The sequence below is a fragment of the Gracilinanus agilis genome, chromosome 4, assembly GCF_016433145.1.
Source record: "Gracilinanus agilis isolate LMUSP501 chromosome 4, AgileGrace, whole genome shotgun sequence".
Lineage (NCBI taxonomy): Eukaryota > Metazoa > Chordata > Mammalia > Didelphimorphia > Didelphidae > Gracilinanus > Gracilinanus agilis.
Window position 1 is genome coordinate 490989929 of NC_058133.1, and position 16768 is coordinate 491006696.

Genomic DNA, 16768 nt, shown 5'->3' on the forward strand with positions numbered 1-16768 from the left:
AAGTAAAAGGGAAAGGAGAAAGGGAACTCTATACCAAAATGAATGCAGAATTTCAGAAAATGGCAAAGAAATAGAAGAAAACAATAGAATGGGAGATAAGAGATCTTTTCAAGAAAATTAGAGATATCAAGGGAACATTTGATATGTTAAAAGACAAAAAAGGTAGGGGACTTAACAGAAGTAGAAGAGATTAAGAGCTGGCAAGAATACACTGAAGAACTATATAAGAACATCACCAAGAGGGTGAGGTTACTAATCTAGAGCCAGACATCCCGGAGAATGAAGTCAAGTGGGCCACAGGAAGGATGCTAACAGTAAGGCTAGTGGAAATGATGGAGTTCCAGCTGAGCTATTTAAAATCCTAGAAGAAAGATACTGTTTATTTAAGTGCTGAACTCAATAAGGAAGCAAATTTGTAAAATTCAACAGTGGCCACTAGATTGGAAAAGATCCGTTTTCATGTTGATCCTAAAGAAGGGCAAGGCCAAAGAATGTTCAAATTACTGAACTGGCTCATTCCACATGCCAGCAAAGTTGTGCTTAAGATTCTGCAAGCTAAACTTCAGCTATATGTGAACCAAGGATTACCAGAAGTACAGGATGATTGTTGAAGAAGCAGAAGAACTAGAGACCAAATTGCCAACATCTAATGGATTATGGAGAAAGCAAGGAAGTTACAGAAAAAAGTCTACTCTGCTTCATTGACAACACTAGAGCTTTTGACTGTGAGGCCTGCAACAAAATGTGGCAAGCCCTCTAAAATAAGGGAGTACCAGATCATCTTACTTTTATCCTGAGGAACTTCTAATCCAACCAAAAAGCAACAGTTAGAATGAAACATGGAACAACTGATTGGTTTAAGATTGGAAAAGGAATATGACAAGGCTGTATGTTGCTTCAATTCATTTAACTTATACACAGAGTACATTATGTGAAATACCAGGCTGGATAAATCAAAAGCCAGAATTAAGGCTGCCACAAGAAATATCAACAATCTCATCAGATATGCAGACAAAAACCACTCGGCTGGTAGAAAGAGAAAAATTAAGAAGCCTCTTGAAGAGTGTCAAAAAAAGAGTAAAACCTATCTTGAAGCTCAACCTAAACAAAAACAAAAACACTAAGATCTTGGCAACTGGTCCCATAAATGCCTACTTAAATAGAGGGAGAAATGAAGCACTGTCAGGTTTTATATTCTTGGGATTAAAGATCATTGCAGATGGAAACTACAAATATGAAATTAAAAGACATTTCTTCCTTGAAAGGAAAACTATGGCAAAACTGGCCAACATAGCAGAAAACAGAGACATCACCTTGCCAACAAAGGCTTGTATACTCTTTTAAAGGTATGGTTTTTCCAGTAGCAATGTTTGGCTGTAAGAGTTGGACCATAGGGAAAGCTAGCACAGAGCACCACAGAATCAATACTTTCAAATCATGGTGTGGAAGAAGACTTTTAAGAATCTCTTGGACAGCAAGGAGATCAAATCAGTCAATGTTCAAAGAAACTAATTCAGACTATTCACTGAAACATCAATACTGAAGCTGAAGGTTTAATACTTTGGCCACAAAATAAGAAGACAGGACTCATTAGAAAAGACCCTAATGTTGAGAAAGACTAAAGCAAAACAAAAGGGGGATGGTAGAGGATAAGAGGGAAATAGTGCCATGGAAACAAGGAATGTGAACTTGGATAGACTTTGGGAGATAATGGAGGACAGAAAGGCCTGGCTCATGAAGAGTTGGCCATGACTGAATGATTGAACAACAGCAGCTAAATCAAATATAGAAGATTTCCATGCTGGATAGAACACATTTTTTTCCTGCTTCTTAAAATATTTATGTTTGTTTTATTATGTTTTTGTTATTAGGTCACTGTCATTTCCAAATATGCCTTCCCCCCAGCTTTTTTTCCCCAGAGATGAACTTTCCTTTGTAATAAAAACAAAACAAAACCATGATCCAATGATCAATTCATAATCCCCTACCTCCCTGCCAAGAGGAAAGAGGCATGTTTGATTGTCTGTTCACTAAAATGTGATGTTACTTTGATTCTCCCTTAAGGTACCTCAGAGACAGAAAGATACCCCAAAAATAGGGAGGAGGAGAATTAGGCATCATATTATTGTTAAAAAAATGACAGACTATTATAATTCTGAGGGACTTATAAAAAGAATGCTATCCACCTCCAGAAAAAGAACCATTGGAGTTGGAAAGCAGATCAAAGCATATGATTTTTCACTTTACTTTATCTGGATTTTTATTTTGGGGTTTTTGTTTTATATGATTATTTACCTACAAAAACGAATATAAAACTGTTTTGCATGATAATAATACATGTCATAACCTATATCAAAGTGCTTGCCAGCTCTAAGAAGGAGGAGAAAGACAATTTGGATCATATTAACTTCAAAAAACTGATGTGGAAATTTGTTATTATATATAATTGGTAAAATAAAGTATCTTCATAACAAAAAAGATAGAAAACATCAGTAGTTATTATAAAATATTGGTAAGAGGATGCCAGTTATTTTCCTTAAAGGTAATAGAGAAGACAACCATCAATCCATATACCTACTCTCTTGACTTTATAAAATCTTTGAGAATTATCTCCACATTGAGAATATCCTGAATTAAACTATGAAAAGAGAAAAGGCAAGGTTTCAAAACAGCTAGACTGAAAAGTCCAAAGCCATGAGTGTGTTTTGTTTACTGATGACAAAAAATATTTGACCAAATAGTGACTTACAGGATCTCCTGCAACAAGCAATCTCTTATGTATATTAAGACAACATAAGGTTCTGCAATCAATGAACCAGAAATAATACTGAATATGAATATTGAGCAAAGTATAAACCAGGGAGACTGGCTTGTCAATTTTTTGGGATTTCTTTGCCAATGCCATGGAAAATGGCAATTGAAATAGGAAAAAAAATTCCCTATAAATGATAAAATCAGATACTTGTTTATATGTCATTGCAACAAGCTCTTGACTTTCCCAGTCTCTTTAACATGATTTAAAGCCACTCAAAAATTCTGGTTTTTTCCAAGGTCAAGCCCCCTGGTGGGCCCTCTTGCTTGATCCTCTGCTGGAGGTTTCTTTACAAGTCTCAGGGCGCTGCTTCCACAGTCGTATAAAATAATAAAAGATATGAGGATAGCTACATGGCTCAGTGGATAGAGAGCCAGGCCTAGAGACAGGAGGTCCTAGGTTCAAATTTGGCCTCAGATACTTCCTAGCTGTGTGACCCTGGGCAAGTCACTTAGCCCCCATAGCCTAACCCTTACCACTTTTCTGCTTTGGAACCAATACACAGTATCGATTCTGAGAAGGAAGGCAAGGGTTTAAAAAAAAGAAACAAACTAACAAAATGGAGAATTGAATGAGTACTCTTGCATTTGGGAGATTGTACCATGCTTTCAATAATTCCAAGCTACTCCCTAATTCAAAAAATCTACTCTTTAGAGCATAACTGTATCCTATGGGTATTGTATAATTTCAAATCATGGAGCACCACCATCTCCAAAGAATCAAAACTGTGAATGATCTAAAGGACATAGGAAAGATGCACTCTACAGACAAGAAGTGGAATGAGGAATAGAACCCAGGACATGTACACTAGGAATTGGAATGGGCCAGTCCTGGAGCAAGAGTACAGCAGAAATGGACAGAAGCCCATGTGGAGCACTCAAATTCACAACTGGTCAAACGCTTGAGAGAGCAGTGGCCAATGGCACATTGGGAGATTCTCTGTAGGGAATGTGAGGAAGAACATGGACTAGAATCACCCAGGATAAAGTGATACTCACTGACAAAAGTGGCACTCAGACCAATGAGCACCACTAAAGGAGATTCAAACAGGTTGAAAGAGAATGAACAAGGGCAAACACAACAAAGCGTTGCTACAATTGGATGCATTGTCCAATTAATCCCAGGGGCACAAATCAAGTTTAAAGATTTGCCCATCATTGATAATTATTTTCAAAATTATACAGAGAAGTAGCTACTGAAGACCAAAAAGGAAGTAGGAAAAGGAATATAAAATTCAAGGGATGTTTCCAAATAAGAAAGAAAAAAAGTCCCAGGAAGAGGGTGAGCTATGAGAAAAACGCTTCTGCTTGGACAATTATTTCCCCAAAGTAACAGATGACACCTTATGTAGGATAGAGTCTAATCTCCAGCCTCATACAGAGGAGAAGATCCTGAGGAGGCTGAAGGAAAGCTCGTTTAGCTATCTTCAAACTGCTCCTGCCTCCGTCTTAGGGAGACAATACAGCAAGATTCTCGATGCGAATGTGTAAACCCACCATTTCCACAGACTAATCTATGGTGACAAAAATATTTCTTCCCCTGGTCAGTGTATCCAAATGGAGATAACAGGAGCTGGCCTCCTTCTGAGGTCATACAGTGCCACCCAGTGGTGAGAGAGGAGAGCCCAGAGGTGAGGAAAGGCAGCCCAGAGGCCAGCTCACAAGTCCACCATACAGTGTGGAGTATACGGAGATACTGGACAAGGACCACAGGCTGAGAGGTCGGCTGAGATACTCACATCGCTGGGGCTCAGGCTGCCGAGGCCATTCTCCTGCTCGGAGTCCTTCCCCGACTCGGTGCCCTGGGAAGATCGGGAGTGGGAGGGGTGGATCCAAATCTCCAGGCGGGTCGTGTCATCAGCAACATGCCGGAAAGTGGATCTCCTGCCTTTCCTCCATCGGTTAGGACTTAGCTCCAGCTCCTCTTGCTGCTTTTTCTCCATCTGCTCAGCCTGCACATGCACACACATACACACACTCAGACTCCACCGGGGCCTAGCTACAGGGGGAGGAGGTAAGGTAAGGCAGCCCCCAGGAGCAAGATGGCAAAGGGTTCCATCCGCGTGGTCCCTCCAAAGCTACTAATCCTCTGCACTGGCCATTGTGGCAGAGCTGGTCTAATGGCCCCAGGAGACCCTGAAGCAGCAAATCACTCTTTATCAGGCCTGCTTCCACTCCTCCCAAGCACTGGCGGGGCCCTCCTCTTTGCCCCCACTCACCTTTCGCTTGGTCTCTTCAAACAAGCTCATGAGGCTCTCCTTCGCTGTAAGGATAGGGTTGCTGGCAGCTAAACTGCGCATGTAATAGTACACAGCATCGAGCTTCCTCCTCTGTCAAAACAAACCCGACATTCTCAGGTTCCTCCCAAAGTCCAGCCTGAGGCAATCTGGCTGAGAGAATCCCTGTCAGCTTTCCAGGCCTTCCTAAAACTCTCAAAAGGAATAATTAGACTATTCCAATAGGGCATAGTTCACCATCCAGCAAGAACTAAGAGAAAAGGAAAAGAATAAGTCCAGGATTTCCTTGGCCTTCTGAACCATCCCCACTCATTCCTGACTCCTGCCTTTACAACCATCTAGACTTCCATACCCTTGTCTTCACTATCCCAACATTACCCATTCTTCTAACCTCAACTTTCTCTAAACTTCGAAAAGTCTCCAGCCCATGCTGATTTCTCCCTCCTCTTAACTCATTTTTGTACTTCTATCATTGTGTAGTACTTTAAATACCTCTGATGTATAAATGTGTTTTATATTACCAACTAGACTGTAAAGCTAATGGAGGGCAGAGGCTATTTTTATTTTTTAGTCTAAAAACATTAATTAAACATTTACTCTATGCCAGTCACCGGGCTAAGTACTAGAGTCACAAAGAAAGGCAAAGGGGCAACTAAGTGACACAGTAGATGTGGTGCCATGCCTTTGAGTTGGTCCTGGGGTCAAATGTGGCCTCATATACTTCCTACCTATGTGACCCTGGACAAGTCACTTAATCCTATTTGCTTAGCTCTTGCCCATTGGTCTTAAGAGTTATTACTAAGAGTCAAGGGATATGAATAGACCGTTTTCTGATGAAGAAATCAAAACTATCAATAATCATATGAAAAAACATTTTAAATCCCTCCTTATTAGAGAAAAGGAAATCAAAACATCTCTGAGGTACCCTTTCATACCAAGTAGATTGGCCAATATGGCCGCAAAGGAAAATAAATAATAAATGTTGGAGGGGATGTGGCAAAATTGAGACATGAATACATTGCTGGTAGAGTTGTGAACTGATCCAATCATTCTGGAAGGCAGTTTGAAATGATGCCCCCAAAGGGCTTTAAAAGAATGCATGCTCTTTGATCCAACAATACCACCAATAGTTCTATACCCCAAAGAAATTTTTTTAAATGGGGATGGACCTATTTGTACAAAAATATTTATAGCTGTGCTTTAGGTGGTGGCAAAAAATTAGAAAATGGGGGGGTTGTCCCTCAATTGGGGAATGGCTAAATAAATTGTGGTATATGATGGTGATGGAATACTATTGTGCTATGAGGAATGATGAACTGCTTGATTTCTATAAGAACTGGAAAGGCCTCCATGAACTGATGCAGAGTGAAATGAACAGAACCAGGAAGACATTGTATTGAAACACTGTGGGATGATCAAATGTGATTGGCTCTGTTACTAACAGCAGCAATGCAGTGATCCAGGACAATTCTGTAAGAAAGAATGCTATCAACATCTAGAGAAGAACAGTTGGAGAAGAAATCCAGAAGAAAACATATGATTTATCACTTGTTTATATGGGTATATGATTTGGGGTTTTGGTTTTAAAAGATCGCTCTATTACAAAAATAAATAATATGGAAATAGGTTATGAGTGATAATACATGTATAACCCAGTGGAATTGCTTATCAGTTCCAGGAGAGGGGAGGAATGAAGGGAGGGAGAGAACAAGAATTATATAACATTGGAAAAATATTTTAAAAAATAAAAATTATATTTAAAAAAGTTATTATTAAGCTAGAAAGTAAGGGTTTTGGGGGGAGGAAAGAACAAATAAAGAAAAGCAAACGTAATTCCTGACTTTAAGGAGTTTAACATATAAAGAAGTAGGTATAAAGAAGATATTTACAGAGTAAATGGAAGGTAATCTGAGAGGGGAAGGTACTAGCCACTGGAAGGGCTTGAGGAAAGGCCTCTTACAAAAGGTGGGACTTGATCTAAATGTTGGAGGAAGCCAGGAAAATCCAGAAGTGGAGGTGATGGGGCAAAGTGTTCCAGACATGGGGGACAACCAGTGCAAGGGTCTGGAGATGGAAGATGGAGGGTTATGTTTGAGGAGGCCAAATGCAGCTGAATGGGAGAATGTGTGGGCAGAATCAAGGCCAAGAAGCCCAAGGGGAGGAAGGGACCAGGTTATAAATGCCAACAAGAGTTGATATTTGCTCCTAGATATGAAAGAGAGCCATTGGAGCTCAGCGTACAGAGGGGTGGCATTGTCTGACTTAAATTTCTTTTTTAACCACCCTGACTCGACCAAACAAGGGACAGAGAAGATAAAAGGGCAAATTTTAATTATATAAAATGAAAACATTTTTATACAAATAAAACCATTGTAGCTAAAATGATCAGGGCAATAGTTAAGGGAGAAAATGTATTTTCAGTAAGTTTCTCTAATAAAAGACTCATCTCCAAAATAGACAAAGAATTGATACCCAGGCATAAAAAATACAAGCCATTGTTCAATGGATAGGTAAAAAGGTAGCCTTTCTGATCCCCCAGGGAGTAAGTGAAGAAACTACAACAGTGACTTTTAATTAGGTCAAAAGTAGTAATGACTGAGCCATATGAAAAAAATGCTCCAAATCACTAAAAACTAGTGAAAAGCAAATTAAAGGAACTCTGTGAAGTTCTACAATCATCAGATTGGCAGAGAAGACAAGAGATGAAAACGATTAATGTTGGAGAGTTTTGGGGAAAAAAGGCATAATAATACTCAACAGGTAGGGCTGTGAATTGATACAGTCATCTGGAAAGCAATTTGGATTTATGCCCCAAAAGTCACTCAATACAGATATTAGTTGTATTTCAAAGTAATCAAAGAGGAAAAGGGTCCATAGTTGTAGAGATATTCATAGCAATTCTCTTTGTGGGGGCAAAGAATTAGAAAACAGAGAGGGTAACCATCAATGGGGAAATGTCTGACCAAATTATAATAAATGAATGTGACAGAATACCAATGTGCCATTAAGAAATGATAGTGAAGGTTTCAGAAAAACCTGAGAAATACTATATGAACTGAGGCAGAGAAAAATGAGTTGAACCAGGAGAAAAATGTATGCAATAGCAAAAACAATGTAAAGACTTTTTAAAGACTTTAAAAATGCAATGACCAACTGATCAAAGGCCTGATGATAAAACCTGCCACTTGCCTTCTTAAAGAAAGGTGACGGATTCCGGATGTAGAAGAATACACATGTGATATTTGTTTTGCTTAACTTGGCATATTTCTGAGGAGGGTTTTCTTTTTCTTTCTTTTTTTTTTTTGGGGGGGGGGGGTTGGAAAAAGAGAAAAATAAAACAAAATAATTTAAGGGAGACAAAAAACCTACCACAGCACCACAGCAGCTGATCAGTTAGTGTGGGGAGAAAAGTGGGCAGGAAGACCAGTGAGAAGATTATTGTGGCAGTAGTCCAGGCATGAAGTGATGATATTTTGAATTTGGGTTGTGGCTACTTGAGTAGAAAGAAAGGGCCGTACACAAGAGGTGTGGGGAAGGTCAAAAGAAGTCCTGGCACCCAAGTGGCTACATGGAATAAGAGGAAGTGAGAAGGCAGTGTCAGCAGGACCTGGGAGGAATTCAACAGAAGGGAAAGTTTCAAGAAAAAGAAGCTGAGTTCTGTTTTTGTCCATGGTGAATCTGAGATGCCTATGGGAGATGGGAGCGGGAGATGTCCAAGAGGCAGAGAGTACTCCACAACTGCAGCTCTGGAAAGCCCAGGACTGGCTACAGAGCCTTGGAGCCATCCATAACTGAAAACATGGGAGTTGATGAAATCACCAAGTGAACTAGCATACAGCCAAGGGACGGGGGGACTGCCTTGAGTTACTAAGTATCTCCTACAATCCTTACAACAATGCCAGATACATAATGGGTTTTGAATAAACACTTGAATGGGAATGAAAGTAAATGGCAGGTCTGGTAAAACAAAATGAGCAAAAGACTCACCTGGTCTACTAAGTTCATGTGGGTGAAGGACAGGAAACTTTTTTCTAGAGAGTCACTGTGCCATGAGGGCAGACACACTTTATTTCAAAGGGCTGAGTATCTTTTTGAGAGACCTGGAAAAGGTCTCACACACAAAAGAAGAGAAGGCAGGAAAGGAGGAAGGTAGGCAAGAAAGAAACTCATCCATGGGTGGGCAGAAAGGACAATCAGCAGAGAAACACAAGAAAAGAGATTCCGCAGTGCCTGGGCATTTCTGAACTACACTAATTATGAACACCCTCTAGTTACACCCTGCTCTGGGCTGGGAAGGTCATCACTGCCACTGAGACGATTCGAAATCACCACTCTCGTTTCTTCACTTGCTCTTCCTTAACCCTTCGGACGTCACCTCTGAATTGATGACGGCCACAGAAGTTTCAGGAGAAGAAGGACAAGGAGAGACGTGGCAAGGAAAAGTGGACACTGTCAGTGCTGCTGGCTTGGCCCAGCATAAGCCCAGTGGATGTCCCAAGCTCAAACTAATATTCTCAATTTGCAACTTTACCTCCTGTGGCCCGCCAGGCTGCCCTCCCCTCCGAACACAGTCCTGCTTACCGTATACACCGCTAACAACGCCAACTGATTATAAGGACGGCCATTCTTGGGAGCAATGTGCTGAGCCTTCAAGTACCAGCTGAAATGGAAAAGGGACAAGAACCCATGTCAGCTCAAACTGGGCTCTTCACCCAACCAAGCTAGGAGCTTGCAGTGAAGCACTAAAGACCAATAAAGTGGTAGGAGAGTCTCCCTAGAGTATGTGGGACAGCCCAAGTGGGACGCTAGTACAGGCTTCTGCCCATTTCTCATATCAGGCCTTGACTTGAAGAATGAGGAGGAACAAAGGAAATCAAGTACCTTCGTGCTTTCCCATAGTTTGTTGTGTCATTGGCTTGTTCCCGGTACCTGGAAATGTCTCCTTGGCAAATCATACACCGCTGGGCACTGATTAAGGCATACTTCACCTTCAAGTAAACAGGCAGCAAACATTTGGAGAAAATAAGTGAACTATATGAGTAACAGCAGAATAAAGATGCCAGTAAGATACCTGAGGACCCTGAACAACCCGTGAAGCAATAAACTCACTTTACTTATATGATGGTTTTATAAATAATACTGAAGGGAAAAAGGGATAGAAGAAGCAGCAAGGAGATGAGGTCTAGGTTCTTATTCTAGGAAAGTGGGCTGAATGACTTTGGCAAAGACCCCTAAAAGAAAACTTCTGACAGAGCCCAGCCAACTTGTTAATAGTCCCATAGTCTTACATGGGATGGGACTGGAGCTGTGATTTCATGGCTGCAAGGACCTTCTTTTTCAGTTCCTTCTACCTATGTAGACCAGCAGCTACCCTGCCACTTATGGTCTTAGTGCCCAGGATCACAGAAGCCAGCACAGGTCTGAGGCAGGCCTTAAACGCAGGTCTTCTATACTGTGAGAACCAGCATTTTCACCACTGCCCCATGCTGCCACTCTTTTATATAGCCTACACATGCTCTTCTCTCACTAGAGTTATCATCTTTACCTCCTCTAACACTAAGGCCAGGCCTCCCTGGCTCAATGATAGCCATGAGAAATACCCATTCTAACAAAAAGTAAACTGGCAAGCAATTAAGGCAATACAGAGAAGGAGAATCATCTTACCATTTTCCTTAATGGTTTGCTGCGAATGGCCAAACCATCCATGTAGTCCTCCAGCTTAAACTGGTATGTAACCTGCAGTTTCTGAAGCAGACTATCAAAGAAGACAGTGCCCTGAGGAGACAAGAGATATGAAGAAGCTGTGACAGGATGGGGAAATGCCTCAAGTTTTATCATCCCCACAAAGACCCAAGAGAGAGAAATTAAGGCAAGAGATGTAAAGTTCTGCTTCTCTGCCAGTATTCCCAGAGTGTCAGCTGAAAGACCAAGATTGTTACACATTGTAAGCTTCATCATGAAAAAGATTCAGTAAAGAATTAGGAAATGAGGAGGTCCCCAGCCAAGCTGAATTATGAAGCAATCTTTCATATTCAGCATGCTCATCAAGAAGAACCTCAAAAAAACCCAGTGCAAGATTAGGCCAATCCAAGTCCATGGAAAGAACCCTAATCTAGTGGTTTCTGTGCCACCTTCAAGGCACCAGAATGCTGGCACATGCCCTTGCAGCAGAGGGCTCACCTCGTCCAGGAGTTCCAGCAGCCTGTTCCGAATCTGCTCTGGGTTCTCAGCATTTGGATCCTTAAGCAGCTGTCTGAACTTCTCAATGACCTGGTAGAAAGCACTCTTCCACAGGATCTGGTCCACATTCTGGTGATCAGAGAACTCGATGTCCAATAAGAGACAACGCTCATAAAGTTGTACCAGCTCCGCTCTAGAACAATATATCAGAAACGATCACCAGAAAGACTCAATTTTTCTACTCACACACAACCCCCTCAAAACCCCGAACCCAGACCTCAGGTTCCTTCAAAGACGAGTCTGCAGGAGCTGGGAATTTTCACTGGCTTAGCAGCTACCATAAGCTCCCCACCACAAGCCAAAAGCAGCACCTTCCCAAGCAACTTGGAACCCCTTCCCTTTTCCATTTTAGGAGGCCACAAGCACTCAAAGACACATTCTCAAAGAGGGGCAGGAGGTAGGGAGAATGCAGCCACTTGTCTTTGTTTCTACTATACGCATCCTCTGCGGTTCTCTCCTGGATGACCTTCCCAGGACCAACCTGCCACCACATACCTGAGCTGGGTCATCTTCTCCAAGCCCTCAGGGCTGATCCGGTCTCTGGAGAGCAGGTTGCTGAGCTGCAACTCCTGGTTGTCAGCCACCCGAAGAAGCCGATGGAGTTCTTGATGCTGCAGGTCCCTCACCTGCTGCTCCATCTCTTCCGTACTCAAGGAGCTGGCAGGGAGAGGCCCACAGACATACTGCCCAGATGGAGCAGGGTAGCCAGAGTAGAAAGCCCCAGGATACACGCCATTTGTAGGGCCTAAGGGATACTGCAGTGGGCCATAGCCTGTGTAGGGATACTGAGGTCCAGGGCCCGGTGTCCTGGGATAATAGTAAGGGTTATCAGAGTTTTGGAACTTGTAGTAAGATGCCTGAGCCTGGCGGGAGTCCCCCCAAGAAGTGGGGCTGACTTCGTCATCAGTATCCAGGAAGTGAAGCTGAGGGGTCTGGCTCTTGAGAGCAGGTTTCTGGTCAGGATTGTTCGGGTCCCACAGCCGCCGGGACGTGCCTCCCCGGCCCCGACTCCGGGACCCCTTACCGCCGGCTCCAAAGAGAAGCTTTGATCCCAAAAGGGTGGATTCTGGTGATCCCGTCGTACTGACTGAGAGTGCTGTGTGGGCAGGCAAGATCAGAATGCCACGGCCACGGCCCCGCAGTTCCTGGTTTGTTTTGGACTCCTGCTTTTCAGGAGCCCTGTTCATGCTGCCTGAACCCTGCTCAGCTTTGGCTCTCTCCATATCGTCCTTACTTAGTCTTGCCATGGGCACATCTTTGTTCATGGTCTCTGCATCAAAGGTGACTCGAAGGCCACCTCTGTTCTCCTTCCCTTCGCTTCTCCGCTCACCCTCCCCATGACAAGCCCAACTTCTGTCCAAAGGCTTCCTCCTCTCCGAGCTCCTCCGGGGCCCCAGGCGGTCAGGTTCATCCATTCTATCTTCATCCAGGGAGTCAGTGGAAGACATAGACACCTGCTTCTTGAGACGAGGCCTCTCCTTGGCCCGATCCTGACGACGGCGCCGCCCTCCACCATCAGCCAGCCCCGTCCCCTCGGCACTGTTATTGCTCCCCGCCGAGCTGGTGCTACAAGTGCGATAACGATTCCTACGCTTGTCGGACCGTGAGTAGCGCTTGGCTGAGCCGGGCTTGCCCTGGAGCCCATCGTCGCTGACTTTCTTTGTCCCTTCCCCCTTTTCAGTCCTCTTCCCCCTGTCTCCCCTGATGGCCCTCTGGTTCTTGTCGGCCTCATCTCTGGTGGACTTGGCCTTGGCACCATCTTTCCTTGGGTCCTTTTCAGGCTCATTGTCCTCAACTCTGAGCTGCTCTACCTGACTGAGAACCTCGGCCTCTTCTACTCGGCCAGCCAGGTCTCTAGCAATAGTCTGTAAGCGTCTTCCAGGTTGATAGATCTGTAAATCAGGTTTCTTTGTTCTCTTAATAATTCTGAGACCCCGATCATCTTGTCCGGAGGTTTTAGGAAAAGATTCCTGTCCCTGGAAGGGTTCTTTCCTTTCTGTATCTGCAGGGCCATTTTGCTGTTGGCTGTCAGTCACCTTGCAGAGATCTTTAATGACCTGTGTACCATTTTCCAGAGCAGAGGTGTCTCTGTCATTGGCAATTTCATCCCTGAATTCTTCACTACCTGAAGGCTCCTTGACTTTGGGTTTGTTCCTCAGTCGGGAAAGACCAGGCTTATAGATTTCCAGATCTGGGCGCCTGTTATCTTTACGCTGCCTGGGCTCCTTCAACTCCTTCATGTTTTCTGTAAGGGGAGGGGAGTGAGAGAAAGAGAGAGTCACTATGATTATGTAACCAAAAAGCAGGGCAAGATTACACACCCAAATGCTCATATTGGCAAGCAGGGAAGGAAAGGTCCCCAGAGGCCCCTGGAGCAGAAGGTGTTTTGAAATGGAAACAAAACAAGAGCTAAAATTTTGGGTTTACATATGAGCTCAGCATCTGGCAAGGAAAAGAAACTAGCTGTGTTGGGGCTACCTACACTTATGACTAGGAAAAAAAGAAAACTCTCTTCTCTGGAATTAACAGAACTCTCATTTGGCTCTCTTGGACCCTAAACCAACCAAAAGTTCTCTGATGATTCCCATTACCTATATTCTCTATCTACAGAACCCCTTGAGTTATCTCAGGACCTTCTCTCTTTGCCTCTTGGGTGTGGTTAAACACCACAAGTATTGTGGGATAGGTTTTTACCAAAAAATAATCTGGAAGAGAAAACAAGATATGCATGTAGCAATCCAAAGGCCACACAAACTCCTCTAGGGAGCCATCTCTTAAACCCACAGTCTCTAAACCTGTAGACCAATGGCATAGCTAGAGTAATCCCCAACTTGAGGGAAAAAGTGGAGGGTACCAAGCACACACCTCCCGTTGGAGCAAAAAGGAAGCAGTTCCTCTCACATTCTTCAACTCCACTCATGCTCACCAACTCCCTGACAGCAGCCAGCAAAGCCATTCCAAGGAAATAGTGCTCAGGCCCCCATCATTAGAACGCTGAGACCAGCTGCTGCCACGACGATGGAATGTAAGAAGGAAAAGGTTCTGCAAGGGAGCTTTCCCTGGAAGATTATAGAAGGATTGTGACATGCTCTCTGAACAACAAACTGGCATGTGCAAAAAAATGTAAAAATAAAAATGGGGACTAGTTCAGATAGGAGGGAGTCACAACTCTTGGGATCATCTCTCAGGCTCCACCCACTCACTAAAGTATATCCATAGTAAGACACTAAGTCCTTGGAAGTACCCATTTTCCCTCTCTATGAAAGGGAAAGTTCACTACCTGCAAGCAATGATTAACCATGTTTATGGGAAATGTAGTATGAAGGTGTGAGTGTTAATACAGTACTGAAAAGAGAGGTGCTATGGAAATACCCAGAGCTGTTCTATAAACATTTAACCTCAACAATGCAGGGATTGAAATAAGCAGTTCCAAAGTTAGTCTCTGCTTTTAGTCCAATTACCAATTGCTGATTAACCTTTCAACCATAACAAAACTAGGAAAAGCTATTTTTGCTGCCAGGAGACACAAGAATAGAAAGAATTACAGAATGGGGCTGTGGTAACCAATATAGAAGGCGATTAAATCAAATCTCAAGAACAATCCCCACAGTTCATCACAAAGAAGGATAGAAGAATATTTCCACTACTCAGATTGCAAAGCAGAGATGCAGACAAGTCAAGAAGCAACAAAAGCCCAATTTCACAGCCTTTTTTTACTCCATCTTTGTTTATTACTCAAACCCCCCAAGCCCTTCCTCAATACATGCAGGCCCTCCTCCAGAGCACACTCTCTTCCCTAGGCTTTCATGACAATATCCTCCTTCAAGCCTCCTCTTCCGTGTCTGATCACTCCTTCAGAGTCTCATTGGAGGGATTATTGTCCATATGCCACTCCCCAACCACGAGGGACTTGAAGTCTGTCCTAGGCCCTTTCCTTCCTCTACCCTCTTTCTTCCTGGTTTCACAGGCTTCCACAGGTTCAAATACCATCTGAAAGCAGATGACACCCAAATCTATACAACCAGGTCTCAATTTTCTCCTGTGCTCAAGTCCCACTGGATAACCCACAGTATCTCACAACCTGTCAACCTTCCCAAAGCAGAACTTATCATATTCCCCCCCTGAACTCACCTCCTTTTCCAAAGTTGTCTGTTTCTGCTGAGGATGCCACTACCACCATCCAGATTTACAAATTCATAGTTATTCTCAATGCTTCAATCTACCTCCTTCCCTTACCCAATCAGTTTGCCAAGTGTTATTATTAATGTTGCTCTCCATCTCCCACATCTGATCCCTTCTTTTTTTTCAGAGCTGCCCCTCACCCCCTTCGGGTCCTCCCTCACCTCTCCCATGACTACTGCCATAGCCTCCTAACTACTCTGCTTCTGGTCTTCCTCCTCTCCTCCTTTCAACCTCCATAAAACTACCAAAATAAGCTTCAAAAGCACAGATCTGACCATATCACCCCTCCCCTCCAGAAGAAGTTTCACTGGCTCCCAATTACCCCTGGTAAAAAAACAAAAAAAACAAAAAACTTCTTAATAATTATTTAAAGCCCCACACAATCTGGCTCCAGTATCTGTCCAGACTGTCCAGACTCACTGCACACTACTACTACTACTTCAGGCACTTTCCAATCTAAATGGTCCTAAGTTAAAAGCTCCTTTATCTGCCCAGAAAGCCCTCTCTCTCTCTCTCAGGCCTCCTCAGCTCCCTGCCAAGTGTCATTGCCCCTCTTGCCTGGTAGCGAGTGCCCTTTCCTTCCTGTTGGCATATTGACTCCTCTGTTTACATTAATCTGTTTCCTAATAAAACATAACAGGCCCCTCCCTGAAAAGTAGGAATCCTTGTAGTAGCCTCTGCTTGTCTCTACAAGGGCCTGCCTTGTACATAACACATTAACTAACAAATTAACTAGTTCAACTGAAAAGGTCCAGAAGCCACCTCCAGCCCCCAAGGAGAGGTTGACACTACTGGGTTTTCAGGCACAGAAGTGGCAGCCCAGAAGCCTGCAGACCAGGTGGGCCAGCCAGACTACCTACACCACCCAGGAAAGGAGTGGCATCTTGCTCCAGGTGACACTGAAGCCAAGCCCTCAGGTAGGACCCATTTGCTCTCTGTAAAAAAGCTAAAGAAGTGAGGAGGCAGGCGTAGGTTGCCATGCCTCCCTCTAATTTCTCTAATTTTTTCTTTCAGAAGCAGAAGAGATGACAAGAAGATGGACTTGAGGGGGTGAGGGCACAAGAAGAAGGGGGTAGAGGGAGAAGAGGTGGGACCCTCAGGAAAAAGGAAAGGTAAGAGAAGGAACAGCACTTGGGTGGAGAGAATAAAAGTGAGGGAGGAAGAATAGGACCTTAGGGGCAAAGAGAAGGGGGGAAGAAGAGATAAGATGGGAGGGAGACAAGAGGTAAGACTTGGGGGGCATATGCCCTTGGGGGTAAGGAGAGGAAAGGAGAAGAAAAAAAAGATGGGGGAAGAAG

At 43.5% G+C, this 16768-nt stretch overlaps 1 protein-coding gene across 1 annotated transcript in view; it reads right to left on the minus strand.

Moving 5' to 3' along the window:
* The window catches only part of SMG6 (SMG6 nonsense mediated mRNA decay factor), a 191253-nt gene that overhangs the window by 168897 nt on the left and 5588 nt on the right, over positions 1-16768 (minus strand). The window contains exons 4-11 of the mRNA XM_044675604.1: positions 15233-15278; positions 11784-13533; positions 11229-11421; positions 10713-10823; positions 9930-10036; positions 9630-9708; positions 5031-5141; positions 4551-4763 (exon numbers count right to left, since the gene is read on the minus strand). Coding sequence (XP_044531539.1) covers positions 4551-4763; positions 5031-5141; positions 9630-9708; positions 9930-10036; positions 10713-10823; positions 11229-11421; positions 11784-13533; positions 15233-15278 — 2610 coding nt within the window. The remainder of the gene's footprint in view (positions 1-4550; positions 4764-5030; positions 5142-9629; positions 9709-9929; positions 10037-10712; positions 10824-11228; positions 11422-11783; positions 13534-15232; positions 15279-16768) is intronic.